Source organism: Leuresthes tenuis, unplaced genomic scaffold (genome assembly GCF_036924035.1).
Source record: "Leuresthes tenuis unplaced genomic scaffold, fLeuTen1.0.hap1 SCAF_16, whole genome shotgun sequence".
NCBI classification, from domain to species: domain Eukaryota; kingdom Metazoa; phylum Chordata; class Actinopteri; order Atheriniformes; family Atherinopsidae; genus Leuresthes; species Leuresthes tenuis.
The window spans coordinates 725,168-743,951 of NW_027325370.1; the positions used below are offsets into that span (position 1 = coordinate 725,168).

Consider the following 18,784-nt stretch of genomic DNA (forward strand, 5'->3'; position numbering starts at 1 on the left):
TTTAATGTGATGAAACTGGATCCTTCTGCTGTGTTAAAATGATTCTGAACATGAGATCAGTCTTACCGATGGATCAAGGTCCAAATAGAGGTCGGTCCGATCCAACCCAGGACCACAGCCGGAGTCTTATTCAGGTCAGAGACAGAGGTTGTCTCAGACAGAGCCTTCAGTTTGTGGAGGTCTGGGTTCGAACCGGCAGGTCGACAGCGAAGGTCGTGACTCCGTCTTTGAGCGTTCGAAGTTCTGCGTCGAGGGAACAGGTTACTCTGCAGTTCACCATCATGCCAGTAGGGGGGGGCTGTGTGTTTGTGTGGTTTCAGGTTAAAGCCGAATCCGTGCTTTTTCTTCTGGTCACAGTTAACAACAGTAACCGATGGCAACCGAGGTGGAGCAGCTGTATTTGCAGTTGGAGCTCATCGATACTGAAGAACAAATGCTTAAATCGCAAATGTTGAAGCAGGCGACAGAGAAGACGATTAATCAGAAACACCTGGAAGGTTTTCTGTCCCTCCGAGAGCGTAAAACTGAAACTGTTTGGACCAGATTCACCTCTGATTGGAGACTGAAGGTTCGAGAACAAAGTCAGGTAATTTAAGACAAAAATCCAGCGGTTTTCCACCAGCTGACCTCCTGGGTGAAGGCATGAAGCCGCCCTCAGAACCAGAACCGGAGCAGATATGAGCCAAACTGAATGTTAATCATCACGGCACAGAACAGCCAATGGGAGCGCTTGGTTGGCCGTCCGGTGGATTCAGAATCAGAAGAATGAACAGAACTAAAACCTAAATGTTGTCAGGTTAATGATTATCACGTTGGTTTGTTAAACTTTATTTTATTAAACTTTATTTTCTGCCTTTGGAGGCTGAAAATGCAACAGTTTCTGTTCATTTCACAGGTTTAATGGACAAGGTCGGGTCACAGCCAGGAGGCGTGTCGCTGAAGCTGCACGGGGTCCACCACGCTGTTCTGCAGGGGCAGGTCCACTGAGAAGTCGGTAGGCGGAGCCTGGAGCCGCTGGCGGGGGTGTCGGCCCCCCCTCTGAGGGATGGGCAGCTCCGAGTGATGAGCAGGAAGAGGAGAGGAGAAGAAGTATGGATGGAGGAGCGCCTGCAGGCAGGAGGATCAATACATTAATATTCCATCAATAAGTGAGCTGCTGGTTAACTTCCACCTGAGTCCAGATAAAGCCAAATTTAATGAGGAGGAACTCCACTTCCTGCCTCCTACCTGTCGGGCCACACAGCGCTGTTTGGACGGGTAAACCAGGAACTTGTAGAGCAGGTCGATGGCCTGAGGAGATGTGTCGGGGACGATCTGCTCCAATGGGATGGCTGGATTCTCCTTAAAGGTGATTTTATTGTAGTCTGGCAGCTCTGCGATCTCCTGAGGACAGAAACACCTGTGATATCATCAAAGGGCTAACCGATCAAACTCCATAATGAAGCTTTATCTCTGCCACTCTATCAAACAAGTCAGGTGTGATCAGGTGTCAGCAGGCAACCTGGGACCAGAACTGAGTCCATCTTCATGAATCCACCTCATTAGTCTGGATAAACTGTCAGAGTTTTGTTTGGGTCCAGTTCTTCTCTTCTCTTTAACACCAGCTGACCTGCTGGTTCCTTCATCTAAAGGCATTTTTAACCAGCGTTCTACGAATATTTTGATGACTTTGTTCATCACAATGTTGATGAATTATGACGAATGGGAGCTGAATTACTTCAGATGTGTCGACGTCTCAATTCACATGAAAATAATTTACCAGATTTAATAATCAAGCTGGTTCAGCTCAGAGTTCACACCAATAGCTTGAGTTGAACTACAAAAACAAAGAGCCAAGGAACCTCAAACAGAAACTCATTAAATCCCCCAAAAGAACCCACTCAAAGATCCTAAAATCACCCTAAAGAACCACTAAATCCAAAGTAAATGTACAGCAGCATCCCTGGAACATCTTAAGGAACCCCTAGAACATCCACAAAAACTCCCCCTAAGATCAAACCATTTGGGGATACGGGGAACCTCTCAGAGGGAGAACCCAACATCTCATTGAACCACTACTAAGCCTTTATTCATGCTCTTTACCTTTTTTTAATCTACTCCACAATAACCCAACATCTCCTCTGAGACACCAACAGGAGAACCCAACATCTCCTCTGAGACACCAACACGAGAACCCAACATCTCCTCTGGGACACCAACAGGAGAACCCAACACGAGAACCAAACATCTCCTCTGAGACACCAACAGGAGAACCCAACACGAGAACCAAACATCTCCTCTGGGACACCAACACGAGAACCCAACATCTCCTCTGGGACACCAACAGGAGAACCCAACATCTCCTCTGAGACACCAACACGAGAACCCAACATCTCCTCTGGGACACCAACAGGAGAACCCAACACGAGAACCAAACATCTCCTCTGAGACACCAACAGGAGAACCCAACACGAGAACCAAACATCTCCTCTGGGACACCAACACGAGAACCCAACATCTCCTCTGGGACACCAACAGGAGAACCCAACACGAGAACCAAACATCTCCTCTGAGACACCAACAGGAGAACCCAACACGAGAACCAAACATCTCCTCTGGGACACCAACACGAGAACCCAACATCTCCTCTGGGACACCAACATGAGAACCCAACATCTCCTCTGGGACACCAACACGAGAACCCAACATCTCCTCTGGGACACCAACAGGAGAACCCAACACGAGAACCAAACATCTCCTCTGAGACACCAACAGGAGAACCCAACACGAGAACCAAACATCTCCTCTGGGACACCAACACGAGAACCCAACATCTCCTCTGGGACACCAACAGGAGAACCCAACACGAGAACCAAACATCTCCTCTGAGACACCAACAGGAGAACCCAACACGAGAACCAAACATCTCCTCTGGGACACCAACAGGAGAACCCAACACGAGAACCAAACATCTCCTCTGGGACACCAACACGAGAACCCAACATCTCCTCTGGGACACCAACAGGAGAACCCAACATCTCTGGGACACCAACAGGAGAACCCAACATCTCCTCTGAGACACCAACAGGAGAACCCAACATCTCCTCTGGAACACCAACAGGAGAACCCAACATCTCCTCTGAGACACCAACAGGAGAACCCGACATCTCCTCTGGGACACCAACACGAGAACCCAGCATCTCCTCTGAGACACCAACACGAGAACCCGACATCTCCTCTGGGACACCAACACGAGAACCCAGCATCTCCTCTGAGATACCAACACGAGAACCCGACATCTCCTCTGGGACACCAACACGAGAACCCAACATCTCCTCTGGGACACCAACACGAGAACCCAACATCTCCTCTGAGATACCAACACGAGAACCCGACATCTCCTCTGGGACACCAACACGAGAACCCAACATCTCCTCTGGGACACCAACACGAGAACTCAACATCTCCTCTGGGACACCAACACGAGAACCCAACATCTCCTCTGGGACACCAACACGAGAACCCAACATCTCCTCTGGGACACCAACACGAGAACCCAACATCTCCTCTGGGACACCAACACGAGAACCCAACATCTCCTCTGGGACACCAACAGGAGAACCCAACATCTCCTCTGGGACACCAACACGAGAACCCGACATCTCCTCTGAGACACCAACAGGAGAACCCAACAGGAGAACCCAACATCTCCTCTGAGACACCAACAGGAGAACCCAACATCTCCTCTGAGACACCAACAGGAGAACCCAACAGGAGAACCCAACATCTCCTCTGGGACACCAACACGAGAACCCAACATCTCCTCTGGGACACCAACAGGAGAACCCAACCTCTCCTCTGAGACACCAACAGGAGAACCCAACATCTCCTCTGAGACACCAACATGAGAACCCAACATCTCCTCTGGAACACCAACAGGAGAGCCCAACCTCTCCTCTGAGACACCAACAGGAGAACCCAACATCTCCTCTGGAACACCAACAGGAGAACCCAACATCTCCTCTGGGACACCAACAGGAGAACCCAACCTCTCCTCTGAGACACCAACAGGAGAACCCAACATCTCCTGTGAGACACCAACATGAGAACCCAACATCTGCTCTGAGACACCAACATGAGAACCCAACATCTCCTCTGGGACACCAACACGGGAACCCAACATCTCCTCTGGAACACCAACATGAGAACCCAACATCTCCTCTGGGACACCAACAAGAGAACCCAACATCTCCTCTGGGACACCAACACGAGAACCCGACATCTCCTCTGAGACACCAACACGAGAACCCAACATCTCCTCTGAGACACCAACAGGAGAACCCAACATCTCCTCTGGGACACCAACATGAGAACCCAACATCTCCTCTGAGACACCAACACGAGAACCCAACATCTCCTCTGGGACACCAACACGAGAACCCAACTTCTCCTCTGGGACACCAACATGAGAACCCAACAGGAGAACCCAACAGGAGAACCCAACATCTCCTCTGGGACACCAACGGGAGAACCCAACATCTCCTCTGGAACACCAACAGGAGAACCCAACATCTCCTCTGGGACACCAACACGAGAACCCAACATCTCCTCTGGGACACCAACACGAGAACCCAACATCTCCTCTGAGACACCAACACGAGAACCCAACATCTCCTCTGAGACACCAACAGGAGAACCCAACATCTCCTCTGAGACACCAACAGGAGAACCCAACATCTCCTCTGGGACACCAACAGGAGAACCCAACATCTCCTCTGGGACACCAACACGAGAACCCAACATCTCCTCTGGGACACCAACAGGAGAACCCAACATCTCCTCTGAGACACCAACAGGAGAACCCAACATCTCCTCTGGGACACCAACACGAGAACTCAACATCTCCTCTGGGACACCAACACGAGAACCCAACATCTCCTCTGGGACACCAACACGAGAACCCAACATCTCCTCTGGGACACCAACACGAGAACCCAACATCTCCTCTGGGACACCAACACGAGAACCCAACATCTCCTCTGGGACACCAACAGGAGAACCCAACATCTCCTCTGGGACACCAACACGAGAACCCGACATCTCCTCTGAGACACCAACAGGAGAACCCAACAGGAGAACCCAACATCTCCTCTGAGACACCAACAGGAGAACCCAACATCTCCTCTGAGACACCAACAGGAGAACCCAACAGGAGAACCCAACATCTCCTCTGGGACACCAACACGAGAACCCAACATCTCCTCTGGGACACCAACAGGAGAACCCAACCTCTCCTCTGAGACACCAACAGGAGAACCCAACATCTCCTCTGAGACACCAACATGAGAACCCAACATCTCCTCTGGAACACCAACAGGAGAGCCCAACCTCTCCTCTGAGACACCAACAGGAGAACCCAACATCTCCTCTGGAACACCAACAGGAGAACCCAACATCTCCTCTGGGACACCAACAGGAGAACCCAACCTCTCCTCTGAGACACCAACAGGAGAACCCAACATCTCCTGTGAGACACCAACATGAGAACCCAACATCTGCTCTGAGACACCAACATGAGAACCCAACATCTCCTCTGGGACACCAACACGGGAACCCAACATCTCCTCTGGAACACCAACATGAGAACCCAACATCTCCTCTGGGACACCAACAAGAGAACCCAACATCTCCTCTGGGACACCAACACGAGAACCCGACATCTCCTCTGAGACACCAACACGAGAACCCAACATCTCCTCTGAGACACCAACAGGAGAACCCAACATCTCCTCTGGGACACCAACATGAGAACCCAACATCTCCTCTGAGACACCAACACGAGAACCCAACATCTCCTCTGGGACACCAACACGAGAACCCAACTTCTCCTCTGGGACACCAACATGAGAACCCAACAGGAGAACCCAACAGGAGAACCCAACATCTCCTCTGGGACACCAACGGGAGAACCCAACATCTCCTCTGGAACACCAACAGGAGAACCCAACATCTCCTCTGGGACACCAACACGAGAACCCAACATCTCCTCTGGGACACCAACACGAGAACCCAACATCTCCTCTGAGACACCAACACGAGAACCCAACATCTCCTCTGAGACACCAACAGGAGAACCCAACATCTCCTCTGAGACACCAACAGGAGAACCCAACATCTCCTCTGGGACACCAACAGGAGAACCCAACATCTCCTCTGGGACACCAACACGAGAACCCAACATCTCCTCTGGGACACCAACAGGAGAACCCAACATCTCCTCTGAGACACCAACAGGAGAACCCAACATCTCCTCTGGGACACCAACACGAGAACCCAACATCTCCTCTGGGACACCAACAGGAGAACCCAACAGGAGAACCCAACATCTCCTCTGGGACACCAACACGAGATCCCGACATCTCCTCTGAGACACCAACACGAGAACCCAACAGGAGAACCCAACATAAGCTCTCACACGTTCCTCTAGAACTCAATAAAACCTTTAAAGTTCTACAACAACCAACAAAACCTCCTGTACAAGTCCAGCATTTCTTCAATAAGTCCGCCAGGAGAACCCCAATAACTCACATGACTCTACAAGACGCCCACCACCTACAGAACTTCAGTAGGATGCCAACACCTTTACAGGAACTTTAGAGACTCCAGACTCCGTCCCGTGGGTGGAGACGGGTCTTTGTCTTTATGGCAGAACACTGCTGAGCCTCATGAAGGTCGGCGCAGGGTCTGAATACCATGACCCCTGAACAGCACCTGAACAGCACCTGAACAGCACCTGAACAGCACCTGAACAGAACCTGAACAGAACCTGAACAGCACCTGAACAGCACCTGAACAGAACCTGAACAGAACCTGAACAGCACCTGAACAGAACCTGAACAGAACCTGAACAGCACATGAACAGCACCTGAACAGCACCTGAACAGAACCTGAACAGAACCTGAACAGCACCTGAACAGCACCTGAACAGAACCTGAACAGAACCTGAACAGCACCTGAACAGAACCTGAACAGCACCTGAACAGCACCTGAACAGCACCTGAACAGAACCTGAACAGCACCTGAACAGCACATGAACAGAACCTGAACAGCACCTGAACAGAACCTGAACAGCACCTGAACAGAACCTGAACAGAACCTGAACAGCACCTCAACAGCACCTGAACAGAACCTGAACAGCACCTGAACAGCACCTGAACAGAACCTGAACAGAACCTCAACAGCACATGAACAGAACCTGAACAGAACCTGAACAGCACCTGAACAGCACCTGAACAGAACCTGAACACCACCTGAACAGCACCTGAACAGCACCTGAACAGAACCTGAACAGCACCTGAACAGCACATAAACAGAACCTGAACAGCACCTGAACAGAACCTGAACAGCACATAAACAGCACCTGAACAGAACCTGAACAGAACCTGAACAGCACCTGAACAGCACCTGAACCGCACCTGAACAGAACCTGAACAGCACCTGAACAGAACCAGCACACATTTCTGACTCCAAGACATCATTCAGATCTTATTCTGAGTGTTTGGACACGATGTGGAGGAGCAGTAGGTTTAAAGGGCGTTATCTGGAGGTTAAGGTTCTGTAGAGACCCGGTTCTGGTTGTATGAACATGAGGGAACACAGTGTGTGCATGTGAGTGTGCATGTGAGTGTGCATGTGAGTGTGTTACAGGCCAGCTGTCCCGGGTCGGTGTTCCCAGCACTCTGAGGACGCAGCACAGCTGTTCGATGTCGTTCTCTCCAGGAAACAGAGGAGAGGAGTTCAACAGCTCCCCGAAAATACAGCCGACCGCCCTAAAACACGCACATGCACACACACACGTGCACACACACACACACGCACACACACGCAGTCACAGGCTGCTGCTGCCCCCTGCTGGTTCGTTTGTGAGCACTACAGGGACTCTCAGGCATCTGACCTTACAAACATTAACAGGGTCACAGCAGGTGATTGACAGCAGGTGATTGACAGCAGATGATTGACAGCAGGTGATTGACAGCAGGTGATTGACAGCAGGTGATTGACAGCAGGTGATTGACAGCAGGTGATAGACAGCAGGTGATTGACAGCAGGTGATAGACAGCAGGTGATTGACAGCAGGTGATTGACAGCAGGTGATTGACAGCAGATGATTGACAGCAGGTGATTGACAGCAGGTGATAGACAGCAGGTGATTGACAGCAGGTGATTGACAGCAGGTGACTGACAGCAGGTGATTGACAGCAGGTGATTGACAGCAGGTGATTGACAGCAGGTGATTGACAGCAGGTGATTGACAGCAGATGATTGACAGCAGGTGATTGACAGCAGGTGATAGACAGCAGGTGATTGACAGCAGGTGATTGACAGCAGGTGACTGACAGCAGGTGACTGACAGCAGGTGATTGACAGCAGGTGATTGACAGCAGATGATTGACAGCAGGTGATTGACAGCAGGTGATAGACAGCAGGTGATAGACAGCAGGTGATAGACAGCAGGTGATTGACAGCAGGTGATTGACAGCAGGTGATTGACAGCAGGTGATAGACAGCAGGTGATTGACAGCAGGTGATTGACAGCAGGTGATTGACAGCAGGTGATAGACAGCAGGTGATTGACAGCAGGTGATTGACAGCAGGTGATAGACAGCAGATGATTGACAGCAGGTGATTGACAGCAGGTGATTGACAGCAGATGATTGACAGCAGGTGATTGACAGCAGGTGATAGACAGCAGGTGATAGACAGCAGGTGATTGACAGCAGGTGATTGACAGCAGGTGATTGACAGCAGGTGATAGACAGCAGGTGATTGACAGCAGGTGATTGACAGCAGGTGATTGACAGCAGGTGATAGACAGCAGGTGATAGACAGCAGGTGATTGACAGCAGATGATTGACAGCAGGTGATTGACAGCAGGTGATTGACAGCAGGTGATTGACAGCAGGTGATTGACAGCAGGTGATAGACAGCAGGTGATTGACAGCAGGTGATAGACAGCAGGTGATTGACAGCAGGTGATTGACAGCAGGTGATTGACAGCAGATGATTGACAGCAGGTGATTGACAGCAGGTGATTGACAGCAGGTGATTGACAGCAGGTGATTGACAGCAGGTGATAGACAGCAGGTGACTGACAGCAGGTGATAGACAGCAGGTGACTGACAGCAGGTGATTGACAGCAGGTGATTGACAGCAGGTGATTGACAGCAGATGATTGACAGCAGGTGATTGACAGCAGGTGATTGACAGCAGGTGATTGACAGCAGGTGATAGACAGCAGATGATTGACAGCAGGTGATTGACAGCAGGTGATTGACAGCAGGTGATTGACAGCAGGGTTTTTGGGGGCGGGGCCAGTATTCTTACCACAGGTCGACTCCCTCATCGTACTTCCTGGCTCCGTACAGCAGCTCCGGCGCTCTGTACCACCTGAACACACAAAGCGTAGAGGAAAAACCGTCTGTGATGGAGAGCTGACATCACTGCCAGGGCCGCAGCACAGGATCATTCAGGTAATCAATTATTCCAGCGACTGATCGGATCAGCTAAATTCTCAGCTGATTCTGTATCGCTGACTTGCTGCTAGTAAACACACAGATACAGCGCTGGGCCTCCTCTGATTGGTTGGTTAGGATTACCAAAGAGGCGTGGCTTGGATAAGGTGAAAAGGTCTGAGTGACGGGTTATCAGAGGGTTAATATTCACCAGCATTTCAAAGCTGTGGACTCACACACAAACACACACCTGTGTGAAAATAACCAGGGGGCGGAGCCTGGGCTCACCTGGTGGCCACCTGGTGGCTGTAGAGTCTGTCGCCATGGTCACTGAACAGCCTGGCCAGGCCAAAGTCTGCGATCTTCAGGTGACCGGAGGAGCTGATGAGGAGGTTGGCTGGCTTCAGGTCCTACACACACGCGCACACACACATGCACACGCACATCAGCGACTGTCTGAACCTATCTGACCTGTCCTGGAAAGTCATGGAAAGTCCTGGAAAGTCATGGAAAGTCCTGGAAAATCCTGGAAAATCCTGGAAAGTCATGAAAAGTCCTGGAAAGTCCTTGAAAGTCATGGAAAGTCCAGCCTTCACAAACCAAACAATGTGAGCGCTCACCCGGTGCATGATGTTGTTGTGATGCAGGAAGGCCACGCCCTTCAGCAGCATCATCATGTAACCTTTCACCTGAGCCGGGGTCAGAGGTCGCTGGTAGTTCCTGATGACCTCAGACAGGTCCGACAGCATGAAGTCAAACACCAGGACAAAGCCGGTGCCGTGAGGAAAGACGTCTTTCAGCTTCACCACCTGAAGAGTCCCAGAGAGACAAAAACACGTGAAGCAGCTTCGTTTTCTTCATTAAAGAAACCAAACATGTTCAGATGAGTCACAAAATACCATCAAAGCTCTGATGGACCGGTTCTGGTTCTGGTCCAGTCCAAAGCAGGTGCTGTGTCAGAGGTTAGATGTTAGAGTAATGAGCCAAAACACTCCCAGAGAGTCTGTTTCATTCTGATTATTCACTGATTTATTCAGCAGCTTCTGTTCTGTTCCAGGTCCGGTTTAAAAGGTTTATATTAAAATATAAACCTTATAAACCCAGAAATGTTAACTTTGGACACGTCTCTACATCTTTAACAGAACCAAGACACTGGTTCAGAAATGTGGGATCCAAACTCAAGTGGAGGCTTTGATGGATCACATCAGGAGGACCTGGACCCTGGAGTTTCACAGAAACCTCCAGACAGACCAGAACCTGCTCCAACACTCTGTGGACGTCCAAACTGGGCCTTTACAGAACCAGAGAAGAAACCTGGACCAAACCACACAGTTAGAGAAGAGAAGAAGAACCGGAGCAAACACACTGTGGCAGGAGAACCCCCTCAGGCAGAGGCTGCTTCACCCAGAGTGGTGTCGTAAGTGATGGACCTTTATAAAGGAGAGAACCAGAACCAGAACCTCAGCTCCAGACCCAGCAGCTCACCTCCATCTGAAGGAGAACGGACCCGAGGACAGTAAAGTCCAAATTCTGGTTCCAGGGAGGTGTCAGAGAAGCATCTGTGTTAAACCGGATCTCAGTCTCAGGTATCAGCTTCCAGGAGGGTTCACGCCTCGGATCATGTGACCAAAACATGCCCTTTCAGACAGGTAAACACGTAAAACCCCCTCATTGGTCAGGTGACCGACCCACCAACGAGTTCAGAGCTGAAGAACCTTTCAGCTGAGAGGGGAACCATTACTCAGCCCTGAGGATCACCTCACCTGGAGGCTGGAGGTGAAACGCCTTCAGGAACCATTACTCAGCCCTGAGGATCACCTGGAGGCTGGAGGTGAAACGCCTTCAGGAACCATTACTCAGCCCTGAGGATCACCTGGAGGCTGGAGGTGAAACACCTTCAGGAACCATTACTCAGCCCTGAGGATCACCTGGAGGCTGGAGGTGAAACACCTTCAGGAACCATTACTCAGCCCTGAGGATCACCTGGAGGCTGGAGGTGAAACGCCTTCAGGAACCATTACTCAGCCCTGAGGATCACCTCACCTGGAGGCTGGAGGTGAAACACCTTCAGGAACCATTACTCAGCCCTGAGGATCACCTCACCTGGAGGCTGGAGGTGAAACGCCTTCAGGAACCATTACTCAGCCCTGAGGATCACCTGGAGGCTGGAGGTGAAACACCTTCAGGAACCATTACTCAGCCCTGAGGATCACCTCACCTGGAGGCTGGAGGTGAAACGCCTTCAGGAACCATTACTCAGCCCTGAGGATCACCTCACCTGGAGGCTGGAGGTGAAACGCCTTCAGGAACCATTACTCAGCCCTGAGGATCACCTCACCTGGAGGCTGGAGGTGAAACGCCTTCAGGAACCATTACTCAGCCCTGAGGATCACCTGGAGGCTGGAGGTGAAACACCTTCAGGAACCATTACTCAGCCCTGAGGATCACCTGGAGGCTGGAGGTGAAACGCCTTCAGGAACCATTACTCAGCCCTGAGGATCACCTGGAGGCTGGAGGTGAAACGCCTTCAGGAACCATTACTCAGCCCTGAGGATCACCTGGAGGCTGGAGGTGAAACGCCTTCAGGAACCATTACTCAGCCCTGAGGATCACCTGGAGGCTGGAGGTGAAACGCCTTCAGGAACCATTACTCAGCCCTGAGGATCACCTGGAGGCTGGAGGTGAAACGCCTTCAGGAACCATTACTCTGCCCTGAGGATCACCTGAACCACCCTGGGCAGAGCTGGGTTGTAACACACCTGCTGGCAGATTATCTGAAAGACCTCCGTAAACCTCTGGCTTTTCTTCTTCTGTGAAATCTTTGAAGGTACTGTTCCAGCAGTTCAAACATCGACTCACGTGCTGGTTGTCCTCGATCTCCTGCAGGGCCTTGATCTCCCTCAGAGCCTGGTTGGGGATGCCGTCCTCCAGCCTTCGCAGAGCCACCTTTTTCAGAGCCACCGTCTCTCCTGTCTGACAGAAAACACACTTCACTGACACAGGTTACACCTTTACGCCCTGCAGCTGATCAGAAATCAGTTCCAGGCGGATCCATCAGTTAGGTTAGGGATAACCCTAACTCTAACCCTAACCCCAGCTGTTTCCTCCAGCTCCAAACCAAAGTACAGGTGACGACTTCAGTCATTACCTCGATATGTTTGGCCTTGAAGACAATACCGTGAGCTCCTTCACCGATCCGACCCAGGATGCTGTACTGCTCCATGATCTCCTCAGCAGTCAAACCACCAACTACTGTCTTTACTTCTGTCACAGCTGTCTGTGTTCACAAAACATCCTGGTGTTTTCTGCAGAAAAACGTCTTTTAAATCATCTTATTTTCCTTGGTTTCACTTTAAATCGCATTTAAGTTTAATCTCAAATGTGTGAAACAGGCGCTAAAAGGCTGAGATAGAAACGAACGACGTGCTCCGTTGAAAGAAGAAGCCTTTCAAGGCACTTCGCATTTCGGCTCAATTAAAACATAAAGTTACTTAATAATTACTCAACTTCTTACGGAGAGAAATCGAATAACTTTAATTCGGCGTCTTAAAACAATGGCAAAACAATCCGTTTTATAAGAACAATCCACGTTTACTGAAGAAGTCGATCGCACCGAAATTAACCTAGTTCACGTTGCCTTGGCAACGTGAGGGCTAAGCTAGCTAAGCCAAAACAGCAAACCGGAAGTGTTGTAAAGAGTGTCGGACTGAACAGGAAGTAAAGAAACAGAGTCACAGTTCTCTTCTTTTTGCCTTTCTACGGTTTAAAAATGTGTTACACGGAGAGCCACCCATAGACATATAAAGAATGTATTTGTGTTTCTTTGTGTCTTTGGAGCCACCTGTCCGCCATGTTTGTTTACGGTGACGTAATTATTTAATATATTTTTTTTATAAAAAAAAGTTATTTTAATCTATTATTTTCTTTTGTCTTGCTTACAAGATGTTTTCTGTCAGTCTGAATATAACTTTAACTTATTATTTAACATATTTAACGTTTTCTTCTTCGGCTCCATGTGAACTTTCCACTGTCCGGTGATACTGAGACACCTGTTCTGTTCTTTATGCGTGTGTGTTGTGACATTACGACCATGTAGTTTATGCCATTATGCTTATAAATCCAAGTAATGTTGATAAGTTTTGTTGTCTTATCTAAATGTTTGTCTTGCTTCTGTTTTAACTCACTTAACAAACTTCCTGTTGCTTTATTGAAGTTTTAATCCCTTTTTGCCAGAAGTTTCTGCTTCACTCACAGATATTCTCATGAATCCTGTTAGTCTGTTTCGATTTATCTTAATTTTGTTTGCCTACATTTTTTAAGTCTGTTATTTTGCTCTCTTTTGTACATTTCTGAACGTATGTTTCTGAATTATTTAGTACATGTTGGACACTAAATAAAGGTAATTAAAAAAGTTCTTCTAATCACAATTTAAAAACAATAAGAAACTTTTATTTAAAAATCACAAAACTGTTACTGAACCAGCATATTTTTTAACCTTTTAACCTGGAAATAAATCTGATTCAGTAACCTCACGAACATGAGGATCAAGAACTAATAAGCAGAGAACAAGTGAGAGAAGAACTCGGGAAAAACGACAACAAAATGTGACCAAAGAGCATAAAAAGGATGATTAAAAACCCGTCCCTGACCCAAGTTCTATCCCATCCTGCACATCCCGAAGGGAGAGGATGAAATTCAAGCTTTAAACCGCACGTGTTTGACTCCAAAATATACATTTTCCTTCTAATTCAGTCTGCGTCTCTGCGGGCTTTTATGCTGAAATGCGGAAGTTCCCGTTGATGTATTTCCGGTGCAGAGTGTTGTTTATGTGCGATTTCTGAATGCTAACCGCGCGAAGCCAACAGTTTAAGGTGCAGAAACGTTACATTTAACTCCCGGGAGAGCTTCAGCAGGGACCAGCGAACTTCACCTTCACCGCAGCTGGAGGTCATTTGGATTTAATTTGAATTTTGGGAAGAAACGGTGAACATGACTCCGCCGGTTGATGCTAATGCTAATGCTAATGCTAACGCGGAGCAGAAGGTGCTGCAGTATGAAGCGTTCATCAACGAAGTTTTGAGGAGAGACCTGCAGTAAGACCCTTTGAAACACTTTAATCTGAGTCTGTTCTTTGTGTTCTTGCTGCTTTTAGATGAAGCTGAGCTGTTTATTTGGGAGAAATCATCCTAAAAAACTTAGTTAAATTCTACCAAAGTACTTTTTTAAAATGTATTTTCTATAATCTGATCATTTTTTATTATTAATGAGTTACATTAAAGTGTAATATTTAATGAAAAAATATCCCAAACACATTCAGATTTTTTTAAACATTTACTTTTTTTTGTAGGAATATTAATATTTTCAAATAATTAAAGACACTTTATTAGGAAATGTTGGCCTTCTTAAAAATTATTTTATAAACCTTTCGGAGCTCTGTATATATTATAGAAGCACTTCAGAAGCAGATTTGCTGCTGATGAAGTGTGGTTCTGTCTGACAGGAAGGTGCTGGAGCAGCGGGACCAGGTGTACGAGAAGATGTCTCAGTACCTGCAGCTGAAGAACACCATACAGAGTCTGCAGGTGCACACAGTATTTCTTCAGGGTTTTTCCTCATGTTTCTGGGACATTTCATGTCATTTCTTCAGATCATGTTGTGTTGGTCTGATTCCGTGAGGTCAGTGATGTCACAGTGACGTCACAGTGCTGTGTTCCTGCAGGAGGCGGGCTCTCAGCGGCTGAAGGCAGATGTTGACCTCGGCTGTAACTTCTACGTTCAGGCTGAAGTGTAAGTTACCTTCATCTGCAGCAGAATGGCGGCGGCGTGCATGTGTGGCGTGGTACAAAGTCCAGTTGTCCTCCACTACACATTTAATTTGAAAGTCTTTTATTTTTGTTCTGCAAAAAGCCAAAAATATATATTATTTATGGCGTTGTGCCACACAGATCTTCACACTCAGGTGTGTTCCCGTTCTCACAGCGTATTCTCGCGAGATTTCCCTTGTCCCTGTTCATAGTGTAGCGAACGCCCTCTGCTGGTGAGACTTAGACACTGCATCACCATGTCAAACAATAAACGAACCTTTCCTGATCAGACAACACACTCATGACCTTAATGCAAGTAATATTAGACATAAATAATGCTGTTGCAAAGGCTTCTGTCCCAACTGGGTCCCTCCGTTGGTCCCAGGATTGTCGTCTAGCAGCTCCTACACCACGCCTAAGACAATCCAAACTCTGTTCATGTGTCGTCCCACGATGGTGGAATGACCTACCGAGCGCTACCAGAACAGGGGCGTCCCTGTCTATCTTCAAGAAGCTCCTGAAAACCCAGCTCTTCAGAGAGCATCTCCTATCCCAGCACTTACCTTGTACTTCCCTCCCCCCTCCATCTCTGCACTTTATCTTTCTGCACTTCCTTCTATGCCTGCACCCTATCTCTACTCTGTCCCCTCTGACAGAGTCGGACTCCTGGGTTCCTTCTATGGAGCTTATTGTTAGCTTTATAAAGCTGTTATATCTTCATCTGTAAGTCTCTTTGGATAAAAGCGTCTGATAAATACAGAAACAGAAATAATAATGTTGGTCCCTGATGGCTCTGTGTACCACACATCCGCTCGGTCACAGAAACTTAAACCCGCCCCCCCTCCTCTCCTCTTCCGTCAGCGAGGACTCGTCCAGGATCTTCGTGCAGGTCGGCTTTGGCTTCTTCGTGGAGATGACGCACGATGAAGCTCTGCGATTCATCGACAGGAAGACGAGTCAGCTGACGGCGTGAGTTCTCCATCATTTCAGACGTTTGTTAGCTCGATGCTAACCTGCTAACGCTAGGTTTGTGTTTCAGCTTCACGGAGCAGCTGACCAAAGACTCGGCCAAGATCAAAGCCCACATCCGCATGGTGCTGGAGGTCAGTTCAGACATGATGAATCAGCCTCATCAGGGCTCAGTCAGTTGGTTTTTACTGACGTTTTTACTCATTTGTTTCACAGATTTGAATATTTTCTTACTTTTTGTGGGCGTTTGACAGCTGAAACGGTCTTTGATGCGTTTCTCTGATCAGAGAACGCCATCAAGCCGCTGAGCCTGCTGGGAACTTTGCTTTAGAGCCGCTTTATGTTGCTGTGTAAACTCTCTGTGGTCATGTGGGCGGAGCAGCAGGAAGTTGTCCCCGCCCCCTCTCTGTGGTCATGTGGGCGGAGCAGCAGGAAGTTGTCCCCGCCCCCTCTCTGTGGTCATGTGGGCGGAGCAGCAGGAAGGTGTCCCCGCCCCCTCTCTGTGGTCATGTGGGCGGAGCAGCAGGAAGGTGTCCCCGCCCCCTCTCTGTGGTCATGTGGGCGGAGCAGCAGGAAGTTGTCCCCGCCCCCTCTCTGTGGTCATGTGGGCGGAGCAGCAGGAAGGTGTCCCCGCCCCCTCTCTGTGGTCATGTGGGCGGAGCAGCAGGAAGTTGTCCCCGCCCCCTCTCTGTGGTCATGTGGGCGGAGCAGCAGGAAGGTGTCCCCGCCCCCTCTCTGTGGTCATGTGGGCGGAGCAGCAGGAAGTTGTCCCCGCCCCCTCTCTGTGGTCATGTGGGCGGAGCAGCAGGAAGGTGTCCCCGCCCCCTCTCTGTGGTCATGTGGGCGGAGCAGCAGGAAGTTGTCCCCGCCCCCTCTCTGTGGTCATGTGGGCGGAGCAGCAGGAAGTTGTCCCCGCCCCCTCTCTGTGGTCATGTGGGCGGAGCAGCAGGAAGGTGTCCCCGCCCCCTCTCTGTGGTCATGTGGGCGGAGCAGCAGGAAGGTGTCCCCGCCCCCTCTCTGTGGTCATGTGGGCGGAGCAGCAGGAAGGTGTCCCCGCCTCCTCTCTGTGGTCATGTGGGCGGAGCAGCAGGAAGTTGTCCCCGCCCCCTCTCTGTGGTCATGTGGGCGGAGCAGCAGGAAGTTGTCCCCGCCCCCTCTCTGTGGTCATGTGGGCGGAGCAGCAGGAAGTTGTCCCCGCCTCCTCTCTGTGGTCAGAGTCTCTGCAGGTGATTAATCTGCTCTCTTCTTCTCCTGTTCAGGGTCTGCGGGAGCTGCAGGGTCTGACTGACCAGCCAGAGAGCAGAAGAAGAGAAGTTTTCTAGGCTCTTCACCGCCAGTTCAGACCAATCGGAGGAACCGGTGGCGCTCTGCATCCTGACAGACGTCCAATCGGGATGAGGACAAATACCGAGTCAGACGGCGCCCGCTTCAGCCTGGGTGTGACATCACTTCCTGCTCAGGCTGCTGTGACAGGAAGTGATGTTTTATGAAAACATTTTTCATGTTAAACTTTATTTTTATTATCAAATATGTGGTTTAAAATCTTTCTGAAAACAGTTTTTCTTTTGGAGATTTTCCAGATTAAACTTTAAATAAATACTTTCTTTCCAGATGTTTTTCCTGTTTTCCAGATGAATCATTTCTCTGTTTTTTTTGGCCCACAAACATCTGGATCCTGTAACTTACTGCCACCAGACAACCGGCCGTCCGTTTACTTTTGGATGGCGATGAACATGGAGCCTGTTGCCATGGGAACAGGCTGCTGAAGAAAGAGCTGGAGGCTCTTGAAATAGACTGAGGAGAAAATCAGCTTCTGTTCGGTTTGAGTCTCAGACTTTGAGCTGTTTTTAAATGAGATTTCTGCTGGACTTCCAAACAGTTTCAGAGGAGAAAACATTTAAAATCCCTTCAGGTTCCGGCTTAAATTGGCTGTTTTTTAAGAGGAGCTCTGAATGGAGGAAGATTGACTATATTTATATATATAATATTATATAAATCATATTTCAGCTGCTTCAGCAACAAAAACATCTGAAATATGAAAGTGATGATTCTCATTTTTGGCTATTTTCCACGTGTATTTTTACCTTTAATGACTTTTATTTTCCGATTGTTTTGCAAATGTTTCATGTTTTAAACCAAAATATTTATTTTTAAATATGTGATTAAACAACATTTTTTGTTTGTCTACATGAGCTGAATAAAAAGTTGTAAACCGGAAGTGGTTTTATTTTGGCGGCTCTGAAGCAGTCTGACGTTTCCTTCCTGTTGCTGCAGCGCGTGTTTAAAGTTAACCGGAAGTCAATCACAGCGCGTGTTTAAAGTTAACCGGAAGTCAGTCACAGCGCGTGTTTGAAGTTAACCGGAAGTCAATCGCAGCGCGATTGTTTCCTTTCAAAACAAAAGCGCAAACCCTCTGATTAAGTGTATTTTATTTTTAAATTTGAATTTCTGAGGTTTTTGATGAGTTTGTGCAGAAATATTGATGTTATTTATGTTTGGGCTGATGGTTCTGATCAGGAG

The 18,784-nt window shown here is 48.8% G+C and overlaps 2 protein-coding genes across 3 annotated transcripts; one reads left to right on the forward strand and one right to left on the reverse strand.

Moving 5' to 3' along the window:
• Positions 1–846: 846 nt before the first annotated feature.
• Positions 847–13,167, reverse strand: cdk20 (cyclin dependent kinase 20). 2 transcript variants are annotated; one of them, XM_072367757.1, is made up of 8 exons: positions 12,640–13,167; positions 12,351–12,464; positions 10,112–10,300; positions 9,780–9,901; positions 9,364–9,426; positions 7,685–7,808; positions 1,228–1,383; positions 849–1,107 (listed from the first exon to the last, which is right to left on the reverse strand). In XM_072367757.1, exons 1-8 carry the CDS (start codon positions 12,712–12,714, stop codon positions 916–918), a joined length of 1,035 nt encoding a protein of 344 aa, XP_072223858.1. In that variant the 5' UTR covers positions 12,715–13,167; the 3' UTR covers positions 849–915. The 2 variants fall into 2 exon arrangements, with proteins under 2 accessions (XP_072223859.1, XP_072223858.1); XM_072367758.1 differs by lacking the exon at positions 7,685–7,808 and having other exon boundaries at positions 847–1,107.
• Positions 13,168–14,298: 1,131 nt separating this feature from the next.
• uxt (ubiquitously-expressed, prefoldin-like chaperone) lies at positions 14,299–18,389 on the forward strand. The gene is made up of 6 exons (XM_072366841.1): positions 14,299–14,584; positions 14,992–15,073; positions 15,211–15,278; positions 16,157–16,264; positions 16,335–16,398; positions 17,524–18,389. Exons 1-6 carry the CDS (start codon positions 14,481–14,483, stop codon positions 17,584–17,586), a joined length of 489 nt encoding a protein of 162 aa, XP_072222942.1. The 5' UTR covers positions 14,299–14,480; the 3' UTR covers positions 17,587–18,389.
• The last annotated feature ends 395 nt before the right edge of the window (positions 18,390–18,784 follow it).

Excerpts from the sequence above, each read along its gene's own strand:
- cdk20 (XM_072367757.1), bottom strand. The coding sequence starts at position 12,714 with ATGGAGCAGTACAGCATCCTGGGTCGGATCGGTGAAGGAGCTCACGGT. Across the intron at positions 7,809-9,363 it reads GATGAGGGAGTCGACCTGTG|GGCGGTCGGCTGTATTTTCG; the intron begins GTAAGAATACTG and ends TGCGTGTTTTAG. Across the intron at positions 1,108-1,227 it reads AGCGCTGTGTGGCCCGACAG|GCGCTCCTCCATCCATACTT; the intron begins GTAGGAGGCAGG and ends TCCTGCCTGCAG.
- uxt (XM_072366841.1), top strand. The coding sequence starts at position 14,481 with ATGACTCCGCCGGTTGATGCTAATGCTAATGCTAATGCTAACGCGGAG. Across the intron at positions 14,585-14,991 it reads GTTTTGAGGAGAGACCTGCA|GAAGGTGCTGGAGCAGCGGG; the intron begins GTAAGACCCTTT and ends TCTGTCTGACAG. Across the intron at positions 16,265-16,334 it reads AAGACGAGTCAGCTGACGGC|CTTCACGGAGCAGCTGACCA; the intron begins GTGAGTTCTCCA and ends TTTGTGTTTCAG.